Below are 18,152 nucleotides of genomic sequence, written 5' to 3'. Positions count from 1 at the left end.
CTATATAGTAAGGGAAGTAAATTCTTCACATCTGGATTTACACCGTGCTATATAGTAAGGGAAGTAACTGCTTCATGCCTGGGTTTACACCGTGCTATATAGTAAGGGAAGTCGTCTGGGTTTACACTGGACCTTATGGTAAGGGAAGTAACTTCTTCACATCTGGGTTTACACCGTACTATATAATAAGGGAAGTAACTTCTTCATGTCTGGGTTTACACTGGACCTTATGGTAAGGGAAGAAATGTTTCATGTCTGGGTTTTCACCCTGATATACTCGTATAGTAAGGGAAGTAATTTCTTCATGTCTGAGTGTACACCATGATATATAGTAAGGGAAGTAACTTCTTCATGCCTGGGTTTACACCGTGATATATAGTAGGGGAAGTAACTTCTTCATACCTGGGTTTACACCGTGCTATATAGTAGGGGAAGTAACTTCTTCATGCCTGGGTTTACACCGTGATATATAGTAGGGGAAGTAACTTCTTCATGTCTGAGTGTACACCATGATATATAGTAAGGATAGTAACTTCTTCATGCCTGGGTTTACACATTGATATATAGTAGGGGAAGTAACTTCTTCATGCCTGGGTTTACACCGTGATATATAGTAAGGGAAGTAACTTCTTCATGCCTGGGTTTTCACCATGATATATAGTAGGGGAAGTAACTTCTTCATGACTGGGTTTACACTGGACCTTATGGTAAGGCAAGTAACTGCTTCATGCCTGGGTTTACACCGTGATGTATAGTAGGGGAAGTAACTTCTTCATGCCTGGGTTTTCACCATGATATATAGTAGGGGAAGTAACTTCTTCATGACTGGGTTTACACTGGACCTTATGGTAAGGCAAGTAACTGCTTCATGCCTGGGTTTACACCATGATATATAGTAGGGGAAGTAACTTCTTCATGCCTGGGTGTACATAGCAATATATAGTAAGGGAAGTAACTCCTTCATGCCTGGGTTTACACCATGATATATAGTAAGGATAGTAACTTCTTCATGCCTGGGTTTACACCATGATATAAAGAAGGGGAAGTAACTTCTTCATGCCTGGGTTTACACTGGACCTATTGGTAAGGCAAGTAACTTCTACATGCCTGGGTTTACACGGTGATATATAGTAGGGGAAGTAACTTCTTCATGCCTGGGTGAACACTGTGATATAAAGTAAGGGAAGTTACTTCTTCATGCCTGGGTTAACACTGGACCTTATGGTAAGGCAAGTAACTGCTACATGCCTGGGTTTACACCGTGATATATAGTAGGGGAAGTAGCTTCTTCATGCCTGGGTTTACACCGTGATATATAGTAGGGGAAGTAGCTTCTTCATGCCTGGGTGTACATCGCGATATATAGTAAGGGAAGTAATTTCTTCATGCCTGGGTTTACACTGGACCTTATGATAAGGCCTAAAAAAATAAATTGTGCGGTTCGGGTCACCCGACCCTACCTGGAAAATATCGCCGACCCTACTGTTTTTTTGGTGCACCTTGCGAAAAAAACCACTCCAGAACATCGGGAGTTTAAGCTCATAACACCCAAGATGAGTTTCGAAGATGAAGAGATAATGTTTATGTTCGAGCCGGGATCTGTATCCGAGATTGACATGTTACCCGTTTGTATGAAGAACAGCTGTACGATATTCCTGTCGTACAATTTATCGGGAAATTCTCCGACTTATTGCTCTTTTCGAGTAATGTATATACAGTGGAACAAAATGTCTCTGGATAATAGTATAAGTTTTCCCACACATAAGATTGAATGCTGGTCTAATTTTAATATACCCCACCCACCACTGCAGGACAAGGCATGACCCTTTTCACTTGTCATGTTGGCAGATGCAATCATAAAAAATAGTTTAAATAAAATAGCAGCAGGGCAAACATACTTCTAGTATAGAAAGGAAATATTAAATACTGGGAGTTCTGACATAGGCTGGTGCCTGACAAAATGTGACTTTCTTTTAAACTGGGACTGAAACCTGGGTCTGTTGCCATTTGTACAGTTTATAAAATATTCCTATCTTTACTTCTTGGAGAATGGCAGAGAAATGTTTTTGAGATGCTGAAGCAGGTCAGTATTGTCACATTTAATTATCGATATGTTTTGCTTTCAGGAGGTGTGTGACGAATGACAACAAAACTGGCAATGACACACCACCTTACTGCAGCGATGCTCAGCAATGTCCTTTTATAACTGAAATTCTGTTGAAAGTGGACAAAAAACAACGCAAACAAACCTGTACCAAACTAAAAAAAAAAAAAAAAAATCCTACCCTACCTATTCTTGGGGGCCATGTTACCCAAACCACACAATTAATTTTTTTAGGCCTAAGGGAGACTTCTTCATGCCTGGGTTTACACCGTGATATATAGTAAGGGTAGTAACTTCTTCATGCCTAGGTTTACACCATTATATATAGTAGGGGAAGAAACTTCTTCATGCCTGGGTTTACACCGTGATATATAGTAAGGGTAGTAACTTCTTCATGCCTAGGTTTACACCATTATATATAGTAGGGGAAGTAACTTCTTCATGCCTGGGTTTACACCGTGATATATAGTAAGGGTAGTAACTTCTTCATGCCTGGGTTTACACCATGATATATAGTAAGGGTAGTAACTTCTTCATGCCTAGGTTTACACCATTATATATAGTAGGGGAAGTAACTTCTTCATGCCTGGGTTTACACCGTGATATATAGTAAGGGAAGTAACTTCTTCATGCCTGGGTTAACACTGGACCTTATGATAAGGGAAGTAACTGCTTCATGCCTGGGTTAACACTGTGATATATAGTAAGGAAGTAACTTCTTCATGCCTGGGTTTACACCATGATATATATAGTAAGGGAAGTAACTGCTTCATGCCTGGGTTTACACTGGACCTTATGGTAAGGGAAGTAACTGGTTCATGTCGGGGTTTTCACTGTGATATAAAGTAAGGGAAGTAATTTCTTCATGTCTGAGTGTACACCATGATATATAGTAAGGTAAGTAACTTCTTCATGCCTGGGTTATTACCGTGATATATAGTAAGGGAGGTAACTTCTTCATGTCATGGTATACACTGGACCTTATCAGTGTATAAAATTCGGATTGGAATCCACTAGCCCATTCGGGCTACCAGATAGGAAATTTTACTAGCCCAAACTCAATTTCACTAGCCCAAACTTAAAACACTATAAAGTATTACACGTTCGAAATAATTTTTGAAGGTTTGAATACAATTCCGCAATGGTTCTGATCATCTAATTAAGCACGCTCATACAGTTTCAATAAATGTTCCCCAATCTGAACAATGCGTCAATAACAAATTATTGTCAGAACGTATAATAGTATAGTCATCAAAAGGTTAGTATCTAAAGTTTTCAAAAAGGTATCAAAAGAGAGAAATATTTTCTGAACATATCATTTATTTAAAGGAAAGAATTATGCATGTACTATAAGTTTTGTTATTCAATGCATACTTGTCATATCCGATATCCACCAGCGATTGTGCAATGACATGTTTCCCTTTTAAACTTTCAGTTTCACTTTCAAATTTTGGAAGTTACAACAGAATGTTCTGATGTTTATATTGCCAATATTCCTATAGTTGTTCTTTAAAATAAATGGCAAAGCAATTCAAAGTTGTAAAATAGAACCTTACTGCACTGTACACTGACAATGAGTTAACTTTGTCCAACAGTTCTCCGTTCACTTTGATTGAATTTGTCAGGAAGTAAACGGGCACCTGTTTCCTGCGCATTTAACTTCTGTAGAATGATTATTTAGAATGATTATTTTCTGTCCGCATTAAAAACTTAAATAACTTTCTTTTTATTTTAGCTAATAAATCAAATATATTTAAACAAAATAAATAAAATATCAATGTTCATATTGCTACTTTAGCATTGTTGATTTTCATAGCCATCGTAGTTGTCGAAAACTGCCGACGTATCCATTAATTTACATAATGGGTGGAGTTATTGACGTCATAAGGTTTGACTGCTGCTAACAGACACAGCTACTGGATAGAAACTGATCAATAATTAGTTGTCACTTCAGCCATTAATTAATTTTGACATGTGTTTATATTCATGGATTAAATAAACAAATATTCAGCACATGGCTTGAGCCCTGAATCGCAGAGCAATTGGCTTTTTATCATCGTAAATTTCGGCGAATCCGACTTCGCCGTTGTCAAGGCAACTTAGTCGCTCCAATCGCTTGGAAGGACGCATTCTTAAATAATAAGGCTTTGCGTATAAAAACACGATGCGTTACGCGTTGTGTAATTGACATGTTTTTTTAAATCACATATGGAAAAAACAGTAGCCCGGTCGGGCTAGTTTCTATGGAAAATCGGTAACACTTGACCTTATGGTAAGGGAAGTAACTGTTTCATGTCTGGAATAACACAGTGCTATATAGTTAGGGAATTAACTGCTACATGTCTGGGTTAACACCATGTTGTATGGTAAGGGAAGTAACTGCTTCATGTTTGGGTTTACACTGTGCTATATAGTAAGGGAAGTAACTTCTTCATGTCTGGGTTTACACTGTGCTATATAGTAAGGGAAGTAAATTCTTCACATCTGGATTTACACCATGCTATATAGTTAGGGAAGTTACTTGTTCATGTCTGGAATTACACAGTGCTATATAGTAGGGGAAGTAACTGCTTCATGTCTGGGATTACACCGTGCTATATATTAAGGAAAGCAACAGAGTTTAGGAATTTTGTAATTTAAGATTTACAGGAGAATTTTAAAAAGGATTTGTAAGGAGGATATAAAAATAACAAGCAAATTAGTTGAATTGGTATCCCCCGCCTGATTGGGCTAAGTCAAGGAATGGAAATCAATTGTTGGTGAAATATATATATTTGAGTTTAAATTTAATTGCAACTGTTTGAAATAAAAAATATTGTATATAATGTAGCATTTAGAATTGACCAAGAAACCTAGTTTATGACTGCATGTTACCCAATTCCATACTAATCTAAGATTTCATCAAGGCAAACATTCTGACCAAGTTTCATGAAGATTGGTCCAAATTCATTGTAAAAAAATATAGCCTCTAGAGTGTCCACAAGTTTCTTTTTAAGATTTGACCCAGTGACCTCATTTTTGACCCCACATGACCAACTAGTTTCGAACTATTCCAAGATTTCATCGAGGCAAACATTCTGATTAAGTTTCATGGAAATTAGAGCAGATGTATTGCCTCTAGAGTGTTCCCGAGATTTCTGTAAGATATGACCTATTGACCTAGTTTTTGACCCCATGTGACCAACTTTAAATCTCTTGTAAGGTTTCATCAAGGCAAACATTCTTACCAAATTTAAACATAACTGACTATCCAATACCAATGTTTGGTTAGGGGCACAATTTTCAAAGATTCCACCTACTGACCTGGTTTTTGACCCCATGTGACCCAGTTTTAAACTATTCAACAACAATCAAGGAAAACAGTCTGATGAAGTTTCATGAATATTAGATTGCCTCTAGTGTGTTTCAAATATTTTTTCTGAGGTTTGACCTATTGACCTTGTTTTTGACCCATATGACCCACTTTTAAAACCCAATCAAAATTTAACCCAAGAAAACATTCTGACCATGTTTGAACATAATTCGACCAATCACCACCATAAAATAGTTTCGGGCAAGATTTTTTAAAAATTTGACTTAGTGACCTAATTTTCTTATCACGTGTGACCCAGTTTAAAAAATATTTTATTTCTAATTGGGTTTTGCAATATTTAAGTCTAACGCTCCCTTAAATCTAAAGATATTAAAACTCTGGCCTTAATGCTTCAAGTGTAATTGACAGTGAGATATATGGTAAGGGAAATAACTGCTTCAAGTCTGGGTTTACACTGGATTATATGGTAAGGGAAGTAATTGTTTCATGCCTGGGTTTACAGTGTGCTATATGGTAAGGCCTAAACAAATCAAAGCGCTTAAAGCGTTGAATGGGTTTTGGCCTGCAACATTTTGTGAGTATAGTCATGTAATTGTAAAACATAATTATTAACATAAAAATTAAAACATAAAAGATAGTATATGCTCGCTCATAATTTCCTTCGCGAACACTTTTAGAGTTTAAAGTTGATTCTCAATGAGATCATGCAGTATAAGTCACTTTAAATGTGGACTAAGCCAAATAGTTACTTGTAAGGTATGGAGTAATTCTCAATATCATATTAAACCCTTAATGAACAACGCACTGCCACGGATAAGGTGTTAAGGAAATTTTAGTAGAATCTACTCTACAGCTGAAACTTGACTTGGGCGTATTTAATTTACTACCAGGGTATGCCAGCTAAACCAAATGCATCCCAAAAAATGCATTGAACATATTGATTAGTTTAATGTTTAAGCCTTCTTTCTTAAACACCAAATACCTCTGGCTCGAATCACCCACATACTATTTATTCCCAAGACAAACACAAGTATAAACTAACAATCTCAATAAAAAATGTCAAGAAATTTTAAACATAGAAAATATACTCATAGAATAACTTAATCCCCCCCAAGAAAATGATTGTAGGATAAAATGAAGCATTCATTTAAAACATTATGAATTTATATTAAATGCTTAATTAGCATTTATTGCATCATATTATGATCCATATTTTTCCTGGTTTTGACGTCTTTACAGAGTTTATTTCCAGGGGGTACACCTGTCCGAATACGATGACCCACATTCTATTCTAAACTAATTGTACATGTAGATATTATCTGTCTGCGGCCGAAGCAAAATCGAAACACAGGTATATAGGATTCTGCTTTTTATATTGCGTTCTGTAACTCGCCGATATTAAAATAATTGCTTATTGTACATTTATATTAAAATAATTGCGTTATATTACGCAAAACGCATGTTATTCGAACTATATTAACCGCATTTTAACCTTGATTGAGAACTCATTACAGCATTATTTATAGCAAGCTAATTAATATGCAGAACGCAGTCCGTAGCTATTGCCTACGAGGTATGTTCGATGTGAATGTAAATGTAAATTAGGTCGGTGACCACCGCACTTCTAACCGCGCTGGGGTTGATACGCCCGTGCGCGCATTAATTCACCAATAGTGAAAAATGTTATGTCGATTTGCCGATGCAATTTCCGAGATACCGTTATAAAAGTCTGCAGGCCTAGCGGCCTACTGCCTAAAAATTGTTTGGTTAGGGTAACATCCTTTTCAAAAATAGGTAGAGTCGTTTTCATTAGGTTTATATAAGAATATCATTTTCATCATATCGGAATGGTGTTAAAGTTATCTTCTGCATTTAAGGTTTTAAACTGCATATTGAAAAGCAATTTAAAAAAAAAAAAAAAGTATTTTTTTTTTTCAAACTGACTATAAACTAGAACTCCGTGAGTCGGATGTGTCGCCTGACGAATTATTTACTGTCTACATTATAGCTGTTAGATTGGCATTTTATTCTTTTATAGACAATGATGTTGCCATTTAACTTTCAAGTGTAGGTGGCATTTGAACCCTCAATCAGATATACCTACGGAATAAGTTTCAGGTTGAAACCTCCTATAGTTTACGAGATATGCCACGGACAAAACCTAAGCAAGAAAATTAACAAAGGGCAATAACTCTAAAAAATATGGCAGCAAGAGTAACGGTTCTTGTGCACTGCACTTGCCCTCAATGAGATCTATCTAGCTATGAAGTTTCAAGTTGATACCTCTTATATTCTTCAAGATATGCCCCGGACAAAACTTTAAGCATGAAAATTAACAAAGGGCAATAACTTTAAAACTAAGAAAGCAAGAGTTACTGTTATTGTGCACTGCACTTGCCCTCAATGAGATATATCTAGCTATGAAGTTTCAAGTTGATACCTCTTATATTCTTCAAGATATGCCTCGGACAAAACTTTAAGCATGAAAATTAACAAAGGGCAATAACTTTAAAACTAAGAAAGCAAGAGTTACTGTTATTGTGCACTGCACTTGCCCTCAATGAGATATATCTAGCTATGAAGTTTCAAGTTGATACCTCTTATATTCTTCAAGATATGCCCCGGACAAAACTTTAAGCATGAAAATTAACAAAGGGCAATAACTTTAAAACTAAGAAAGCAAGAGTTACTGTTATTGTGCACTGCACTTGCCCTCAATGAGATATATCTAGCTATGAAGTTTCAAGTTGATACCTCTTATATTCTTCAAGATATGCCCCGGACAAAACTTTAAGCATGAAAATTAACAAAGGGCAATAACTTTAAAACTAAGAAAGCAAGAGTTACTGTTATTGTGCACTGCACTTGCCCTCAATGAGATCTGTCTAGCTATGAAGTTTCAAGTTGATACCTCTTATATTCTTCAAGATATGCCCCGGACAAAACTTTAAGCATGAAAATTAACAAAGGGCAATAATTTTAAAACTAAGAAAGCAAGAGTTACTGTTATTGTGCACTGCACTTGCCCTCCATGAGATCTATCTACATATGAAGTTTCAAGTTGATATCTCTTATATTCTACCAGATATGCCCCGGACAAAACTTGAGCGCATGAAAAATAACAAAGGGCAAAACTCTAAAAATATGGAAGCAAGAGTAACAGTTCTTGTGCACTGCACTTGCCCTCAATTAGATCTATGTACATATGAAGTTTCAAGTTGATACCACTAATAGTTTAGGAGATATACCCCGGACAAGCGAAAATGGGACGCGGACGCCACCGCCACCGCCACCGACAAAAGTAACCCCTATATGTCGTCTTTTCAGGCGACACAAAAAGGTAAGATCGGCGCTCTGTAGGTAGGGTCGGTTACCCAAACCAAATGTATTTTTTTTTGTTTAGGCCTAAGGGAAGAAACTGTGTCATGTCTGGGTTTACACTTGAGTATATGGTAAGGGAAGCAACCGCTTTATGTCTGAGTTTACAGTGTGCTTTATGGTAACGGAAGTAACTGCTTAAAGTTTGGGTTTACAGTGGGCTAAACGGTAAGGGAAGTAACTGCTTCATATCTGGGATTACAGTTATTTGGTAAGAGAAGTAATTGCTTCAAGGCAGGGTTCACAATTATATGGTAAGGGAAATAATTGCTTCATGCCTGAGTTTAGAGTGGGCTATCTAGTCTGGATTTACTAAGGGAAGTAACTGCTTCATGTTGGCTATATGGAAAGTAATAGCTTCGTGGTTGGAACACACATAAATTGCATTAAATGAGAGTAGTGTAGCCTCATGTTTAACACATGATTATCAAAGATTTGCATAATTAGAGTACAAATTTCCATAGACTGGTAGTTCCATAGGTCTTCCTAAAAGGTTGTTTTTCAAATATTGTTTACTTTACACAATGTAAACCAGTCAAATATCATTATCAGTGTTAATGAGATGCTCGTAAAATAATACATTCATATTCAAGCGTTTATAGAAAAAGATGAAGAGTGCTTACATGTTGTCAAACTTGAAACAGTGTCAAAATAATTGATATATTAATACATTTACATGTCAGGGAATTTGAGATCAAGCAGAAAAATGTGATATCAATTTGGTGCAACTTTTCCTTGATTTATTTGTCAACAGAAAGGTAAAACATTGTTTCTGCTTCTGCTCTAGATGAAGTTATGATTGTACACAATAATGATACAATTACTTCTGGCAGAGAAAGTTATTAGATTTGACATGTGTCATATCATTTGCGCTATTTAATGCACTTAATAAGTTGTCGTCCTAATATACAAACACATGTAATTAAAACTCAGACTTTTTTCCAGTGTGTGTAAACCACGTGATAAATTATGTCATATAAATGCTACTTCGGAAGGCAACATTTTGCTTAAAATTAAAACTTAAACAAAGATAACTCTTTGTTTACTACACCATTTAAATGAAACAAAGGGCAGTCTTTGCCGCTTAAAGAGCCTCGTCTCCGTTGCATTCCGGAGTTTGATAAGGTGATTTGTTTCTTCAAACACTTAGACAAACCAGTTTTCAAAATAATGTGTTGACATTGCTTCGTCAGACAGCCGTTTTGTGAAAAGGTTTGTCAAAGTGTTTGAAGAAACTAAACTCTCAATCAAAGTCTGGTAAAAGACGGAATGCGTGGCTCCGTAAGCGGCGTAGACTGCACTACATTTCATTAAAAATGGTGAAGAAATAGTGAAGTTATCTTTGTTTTTTTGCATTTCGAAGTAGCATTTATGATGCAATTTATCACGTGGTATACACACACTGCTTTCTATCTTCCAGATATTCTCAGAAAAAAAGTTGTAATAAGTATTGAAGGTTAATTAATTTGGAAACATGTTCCTGAAGTGCTGATTATATAATGTTCAGCCCTTTCTATCAGACCAAACAGAGAGGAAAAATTCCTAAACAGACAAAATTTCAGCAACAAATAAAATTTGTATTTTTCATCAATATTTTAAAATCATGAGTCATGACCATAAATAAATATGCTAGTATTATGACAGTTCTACTACATGTAGATGTGGTTTCATGTTTTCTTCTGACAGACTTGTTTATGAGCCAAGATTTACATTTAAATTTGTATTCAGTGTTTTACCTGCACTCTTGCTTCAGTCAAGAAAAAAATTCAAATGCAGCATCAAATGCCTGGATGTTATAGCAGATGATGATCCGCTATGGTTTCGTACACTACTAATGAATGGCCTGTTGGTAACTATTGTGCTAATGTGTGTACAAACAAAATAGCACATTTATATTTTACTTTTAATTTATAGCAAATTACACTCAGACAGTTTTGCCGTTATACTTTGGTATTAGAGTTTCATGAAGACTTATGTAGGCTATAAACAAAACATGAAGTCTGTAGAATTATTTGCTATGGCAAAAAAGTAAATTTTGCACACTATATGGTTTAATAATAATTTTTAAAAACTTAAGGCGTGCAAAAATGACTATTTATTTAGATTCCGGTTTGTTTCTTGGAAGGTTTGAAGGCTGGAAGGTTTTGTGTCTGGTTGGTAGGTTTTGTGAATTCAAAATTGTAAAAACGTAAGTTTTCTAAACAAGGAATTTTTCCAGTCTTGTGCCCTCAACTAGGGTATTTTCCTATTGTTTTGTGACCCTGTATTGGGGGATTTTCAGTCTTATTTTACATAACAGAATGTATAGACATCCTATATATTTACTATTTCTTAACAGGAATTATCTAAGCGTCCAGTTTGAGAGTAAAGACAACCCTGATTAAAAGCACCAAAAAAAGTAATGTTCAATTAAGTTAAGATTTCCAGAAAAGGGATTTTTTGCCTGGTTTGGTGGAAATTATACAGGCTGTGACAATTTTAGAAAATGGCAAAAACAGACTTTAAAAGCTATATTAGTCTGATCTGGCTATAAAGGTTGTGATCGTTTAAAACTTACAAAGTTAAAAAATAAGTACAAATTTGCACCAGACCTACTAACTTGTTATGTAAACATACTCAGTGGTACAAAAAATTTATTTCAACATTTACATTCATTATTCAGCCTAAGCAGTTGTGCACAGCCAAGCCAGCTATATTCCAGACACTTCAGTATTAGGTGTTTGTTTATGTTATTTGTGTTAACAAAATTCCTGTTATCCAACTCACACAAAAATAACACTTCCCTACATCAAGTTTTTTGGATAAATATGCCAAGACATGAGAGTTGGAAATACGATTCCCAACCTCAACCATTTAGCTACAGTAAAAAAAGTGCTTCATTAGGGCCTAATAATGATTTACTTTCGTGTTATTTTATAAGTTAAGATTTATTTAGATTTAATTGATTGGCAAAATAGAAAACAATAATTTTAATGATCTTTTTCATAATTTAAAAGTTTTTTATGTTAATCCATGTACACCTAGAAATCTAGTCTAATTTGACAGTTAGATGAGAATAGTCTAAAATAATAGACGTGTTATACGGGATTCTTCCAATCCCTAACGTCTAAACGGGAATGTGCAAAAAAACGGGGGTGTTTTAAAAATATTGAAATTGTTTAAAGTGAAGTATTTTATGGTTGAAATTGATCATAAAGAGTTATTTTCATATTTTACCATGTAAGTGAAATGTTATTTTGCACTAAACAAGCATTTAATGCATTAAAACAAGTTGTTTACCTTTCCAATAAAACAAAAGTTGTCTGACACAGACAACAACTATGCGAAGGGGAACAACTCGATACAACTGTAATAACTCGGCCTCCTCCGACAAAGCTTCGAGAAAGACCTCGTTATACAATCGTAACAACTCGGCCATGGCTGAAATGTTCCGAGCGATTTAAAACTGTGCCCTGAAGCCTTACAGGTGCCTTTCATGTATATATCGTTATGTTTTGACAGAATGAAATGAAGAAAAGCCTTCAAACTCATAATTATAAGTTGGATATTTATTTTTTGTGTACAGAACTAATATAAAATAACATAATCTGGTAATATTTCTTGTTTTTATGATATTTTATAGACGCTATATGCTTTAACCCAGAATCCTGATCGGAACTTCTACCCAATTTTGATACTAAACAATTTGTAAGTGAAGGAGTTGCCATACAAAAATCTAAAAAAAATCCGTCAACGTACAATTATTTGGACTAAGATGAGAACAGCTTTGAAAACAGAGAAAATATTCTGTCTCATGATAAACCAATTTATATTGAATAACTTTCGTTATATTCTACAAAAGTTTAACACATGTTGTTTGTCACCAAATGATCAGTTCTGGACAATGATACAAGTTGAACAATGAAACTCACCTCTAAAATGATTTTGCAACTCTTACACGGCCCAATTTGTCCGAAGAGCGTCATTATCAGGCCTTCTGTGACTGAAGGATCCAGATTACCCACATAACTGAAATAGGCGGTTACACAGTATCAAATTGTTTTTACTTTTTAAAACCGAAACAAGGAAAAGTCAATTGTTTTGAACAAAACGACACGTTTTGCGTGAAAATCTAAGCCGGATACTGGTGATTTTTGAAAAGAATGTTATACTTACAGGGTTCTGGGGGAAGTTTCACTGCTATCCCACTGAAACAGAAAGAAATCTGGTTAGACAAGGTCATGACAAGGCCAAAAAACATCACATTATTGACAAAATACTCTACCTGGTTCGACATATTTGATGATGGCGACCACACGAGAAGTACAAGTTACGCATGCGCAACCCGGATGATAAACAGAGTACGTCGAAACAACTTACAGGTTAAATACAACTACCTATGTTCTCCAGCAACAACACTCAGGACCGTCTTCTCTCAAGTACTATAGGTATAGGTTTCCTTCTCTAATACTAATTTACAAGTTCAACCATCTGTATAAATTAGTGAATCCGTATTAGCACTCTAGAAAGCAGGGTGAGAAGTTGAAAATGTTGACGACGGAAGGACGATGACGTACAATCACTATATCACAATAGCTCACGCTGAACACCTTGTGTTTTAAACCCTTCTTATCCATGGCTATTTTTTCACACCCTTTATTGTAAAGACCACATGCGCTACAGAAAGCATTGTTAATGTATTTTTCATATATTTATAGACTACTTATTAGTGTTATAAATAATATAAATAGACTGAATGAAAGAAATCCGGCATAACAATATTATCTAATCGCTGAAATATAACAAAAATCTCAATTTTGAAGAACTATCGCTCCAGCATGAATTTCTGAATAAAATATGACATTATAACCACTGCGAACATTTCTCCAAATAACATTTCCAAGAAAATGGATGAAGTTTTCTGCCATTTAAACCTCTAAACTTTTAGTATGACACTATTTCCCAGGGTTTCAAAACTGGGACGAATTTGTTCGGGAACGAGCGGCGCTGGTATTCGAGTCAAGCTCTCAGATCACCACATGCAGTCGTACATAATACGAGATCTGTCTTTTCTTCTGTCTTTCCAATTACTCTCTGAGTCACCATCGTATAAGCGTATGTGATCCCGCATGCTACATGTACCTGCCAGGGTTTCAAATCTGGGAATAATTTGTTCGGGAACTATCGGTGCTGGTTTTCGAGTCAGGCTCTCAGCCACCACATGCTGTCGTCCCATCTTTCCTACATTTCACCCTCTTCTATTCTTCCTTCTTATCATATCCCCCTCCCTTTTTCTCCTCTTCTTTCACCCATTATTCCCTCCAATATCATTCCTTCTTCCCTTCTTCTATCCCCCATCATTCATTATCATTCATTCATTATCATTTATTATCATTATACATTTCCCTCTCCCTCCTCTATAATCTTATCCCAGTTCCTACCCCTGTTCTATCATCCTTTCTTCCCGTACACCTCCTATCTTGACTTTTCCACCTTCCTTCTTCTTATTATCCCAGTTCTCCTCCCACCTTCCACTCCCTTCTGACGACGAGGCCGATGCTGTTGATAATATTGATAACATTCGGAGAAACATAAACACAATTTAAAATTCTCAATTCCCATAACTCCATTTTTCAAGAACGATTAGATCTGAAAAGAAGATCGGATAAGACTGAAACCATGGCAATAAAAAACAATATAATTCGAGATTTGTCCGCTTTATTTGGCCGAAACATATGGTGACCAAGTTTTCTGAAGATGCAATTGGCCAAGAGTGGATAAGCTTAGATTCTAAAAGTTAAAGGGCAATTACTCAAAAGTTGAAGAGCCTGTCTTAATGTTGTGTATATATTAGAACTTAGTTCTAAATAGCTCTTAAAATAGCTCTTAGTGATTTTAACTTAGTTCTTCGTTGCTTTTGTAAGCTTCTTAGAAGTTCTTAGAATCTATTGGTATAGTGTTCTGAGTCGTTTTTGTAGCTATTGTATGATATCGCATGAAGTAGTTCTTAGTAGCTCTGATAATAGTGTTCTTAGTAGCTCTAATAATAGTGTTCTTAGTAGCTCTTATAATAGTGTTCTTAGTAGCTCTTATAATAGTGTTCTTAGTAGCTCTTATAATAGTGTTCTAAGTAGCTCTTATAATAGTGTTCTTAGTAGCTCTTATATTAGTGTTCTTAATAGCTCTAATAATAGTGTTCTTAGTAGCTCTTATAATAGTGTTCTTAGTAGCTCTTATAATAGTGTTCTTAGTAGCTCTTATAATAGTGTTCTTAGTAGCTCTAATAATAGTGTTCTTAGTAGCTCTTATAATAGTGTTCTTAGTAGCTCTTATAATAGTGTTCTTAGTAGCTCTTATAATAGTGTTCTTAGTAGCTCTTATAATAGTGTTCTTAGTAGCTCTTATAATAGTGTTCTTAGTAGCTCTTATAATAGTGTTCTTAGTAGCTCTTATAATAGTGTTCTTAGTAGCTCTTATAATAGTGTTCTTAGTAGCTCTTATAATAGTGTTCTTAGTAGCTCTTATAATAGTGTTCTTAGTAGCTCTAATAATAGTGTTCTTAGTAGCTCTTATAATAGTGTTCTTAGTAGCTCTTATAATAGTGTTCTAAGTAGCTCTAATAATAGTGTTCTTAGTAGCTCTTATAATAGTGTTCTTAGTAGCTCTTATAATAGTGTTCTTAGTAGCTCTTATAATAGTGTTCTTAGTAGCTCTTATAATAGTGTTCTTAGTAGCTCTAATAATAGTGTTCTTAGTAGCTCTTATAATAGTGTTCTTAGTAGCTCTTATAATAGTGTTCTTAGTAGCTCTTATAATAATGTTCTTAGTAGCTCTTATAATAGTGTTCTTAGTAACTCTTATAATAGTGTTCTTAGTAGCTCTAATAATAGTGTTCTTAGTAGCTCTTATAATAGTGTTCTTAGTAGCTCTAATAATAGTGTTCTTAGTAGCTCTTATAATAGTGTTCTTAGTAGCTCTTATAATAGTGTTTAATAGTGTTCTAAGTAGCTCTTATAATAGTGTTCTTAGTAGCTCTTATAATAGTGTTCTTAGTAGCTCTTATAATAGTGTTCTTAGTAGCTCTTATAATAGTGTTCTTAGTAGCTCTTATAATAGTGTTCTTAGTAGCTCTTATAATAGTGTTCTTAGTAGCTCTTATAATAGTGTTCTTAGTAGCTCTTATAATAGTGTTCTTAGTAGCTCTTATAATAGTGTTCTTAGTAGCTCTAATAATAGTGTTCTTAGTAGCTCTAATAATAGTGTTCTTAGTAGCTCTTATAATAGTGTTCTAAGTAGCTCTTATAATAGTGTTCTTAGTAGCTCTTATAATAGTGTTCTTAGTAGCTCTAATAATAGTGTTCTTAGTAGCTCTAATAATAGTGTTCTTAGTAGCTCTTATAATAGTGTTCTTAGTAGCTCTTATAATAGTGTTCTTAGTAGCTCTTATAATAGTGTTCTTAGTAGCTCTAATAATAGTGTTCTTAGTAGCTCTTATAATAGTGTTCTTAGTAGCTCTTATAATAGTGTTCTTAGTAGCTCTTATAATAGTGTTCTTAGTAGCTCTTATAATAGTGTTCTTAGTAACTCTTATAATAGTGTTCTTAGTAACTCTTATAATAGTGTTCTTAGTAGCTCTAATAATAGTGTTCTTAGTAGCTCTTATAATAGTGTTCTTAGTAGCACTTATAATAGTGTTCTTAGTAGCTCTTATAATAGTGTTCTTAGTAGCTCTTATAATAGTGTTCTTAGTAGCTCTTATAATAGTGTTCTTAGTAGCTCTTATAATAGTGTTCTTAGTAGCTCTTATAATAGTGTTCTTAGTAGCTCTTATAATAGTGTTCTTAGTAGCTCTAATAATAGTGTTCTTAGTAGCTCTTATAATAGTGTTCTTAGTAGCTCTTATAATAGTGTTCTTAGTAGCTCTTATAATAGTGTTCTTAGTAGCTCTTATAATAGTGTTCTTAGTAGCTCTTATAATAGTGTTCTTAGTAGCTCTAATAATAGTGTTCTTAGTAGCTCTTATAATAGTGTTCTTAGTAGCTCTAATAATAGTGTTCTTAGTAGCTCTTATAATAGTGTTCTTAGTAGCTCTTATAATAGTGTTCTTAGTAGCTCTAATAATAGTGTTCTTAGTAGCTCTTATAATAGTGTTCTTAGAAGCTCTTATAATAGTGTTCTTAGTAGCTCTTATAAAAGTGTTCTTAGTAGCTCTTATAATAGTGTTCTAAGTAGCTCTTATAATAGTGTTCTTAGTAGCTCTTATAATAGTGTTCTTAGTAGCTCTTATAATAGTGTTCTTAGTAGCTCTTATAATAGTGTTCTTAGTAGCTCTTATAATAGTGTTCTTAGTAGCTCTTATAATAGTGTTCTTAGTAGCTCTTATAATAGTGTTCTTAGTAGCTCTTATAATAGTGTTCTTAGTAGCTCTTATAATAGTGTTCTTAGTAGCTCTAATAATAGTGTTCTTAGTAGCTCTTATAATAGTGTTCTTAGTAGCTCTTATAATAGTGTTCTAAGTAGCTCTTATAATAGTGTTCTTAGTAGCTCTTATAATAGTGTTCTTAGTAGCTCTAATAATAGTGTTCTTAGTAGCTCTAATAATAGTGTTCTTAGTAGCTCTTATAATAGTGTTCTTAGTAGCTCTTATAATAGTGTTCTTAGTAGCTCTTATAATAGTGTTCTTAGTAGTTCTAATAATAGTGTTCTTAGTAGCTCTTATAATAGTGTTCTTAGTAGCTCTTATAATAGTGTTCTTAGTAGCTCTTATAATAGTGTTCTTAGTAGCTCTTATAATAGTGTTCTTAGTAGCTCTTATAATAGTGTTCTTAGTAGCTCTTATAATAGTGTTCTTAGTAGCTCTAATAATAGTGTTCTTAGTAGCTCTTATAATAGTGTTCTTAGTAGCACTTATAATAGTGTTCTTAGTAGCTCTTATAATAGTGTTCTTAGTAGCTCTTATAATAGTGTTCTTAGTAGCTCTTATAATAGTGTTCTTAGTAGCTCTTATAATAGTGTTCATAGTAGCTCTTATAATAGTGTTCTTAGTAGCTCTTATAATAGTGTTCTTAGTAGCTCTAATAATAGTGTTCTTAGTAGCTCTTATAATAGTGTTCTTAGTAGCTCTTATAATAGTGTTCTTAGTAGCTCTTATAATAGTGTTCTTAGTAGCTCTAAGTAACTCTTTTAACATCGTTTTAGTAGTTCTTAGTAGCTCGTGAATTAGTGTTCTTAATCGTTTTAGTAGCTCCCTTCTTTTAATAATGTTCTTAGTCGTTTTGGTAGCGCTTGTAATAAGAAGGTCTTAGTAGCTTTTATAATAGTGTTCTAAATATCTTTAATTAGATCTTGTAACATCGTTTTAAGTATACACATGAACGT

General features: G+C 34.4%; 1 protein-coding gene across 2 annotated transcripts in view; it reads right to left on the bottom strand.

Moving 5' to 3' along the window:
• LOC128212358 (nucleolysin TIAR-like) overlaps nt 1-13,130 on the bottom strand; it is a 147,481-nt gene extending 134,351 nt beyond the window's left edge. For both annotated transcript variants that reach the window (XM_052917774.1, XM_052917777.1), the window contains exons 1-3: nt 13,060-13,130; nt 12,951-12,982; nt 12,707-12,803 (exon numbers count right to left, since the gene is read on the bottom strand). In XM_052917774.1, the coding sequence (XP_052773734.1) occupies nt 12,707-12,803; nt 12,951-12,982; nt 13,060-13,071 (141 nt within the window). In that variant the 5' untranslated portion in view covers nt 13,072-13,130. The remainder of the gene's footprint in view (nt 1-12,706; nt 12,804-12,950; nt 12,983-13,059) is intronic.
• Between the last annotated feature and the right edge of the window lie 5,022 nt (nt 13,131-18,152).

The sequence above is a fragment of the Mya arenaria genome, chromosome 12, assembly GCF_026914265.1.
Source record: "Mya arenaria isolate MELC-2E11 chromosome 12, ASM2691426v1".
Taxonomy (NCBI): Eukaryota; Metazoa; Mollusca; class Bivalvia; order Myida; family Myidae; genus Mya; species Mya arenaria.
Note: the sequence above shows the minus strand (reverse complement) of the source record. Positions and strands in the feature narration are given on the sequence as shown.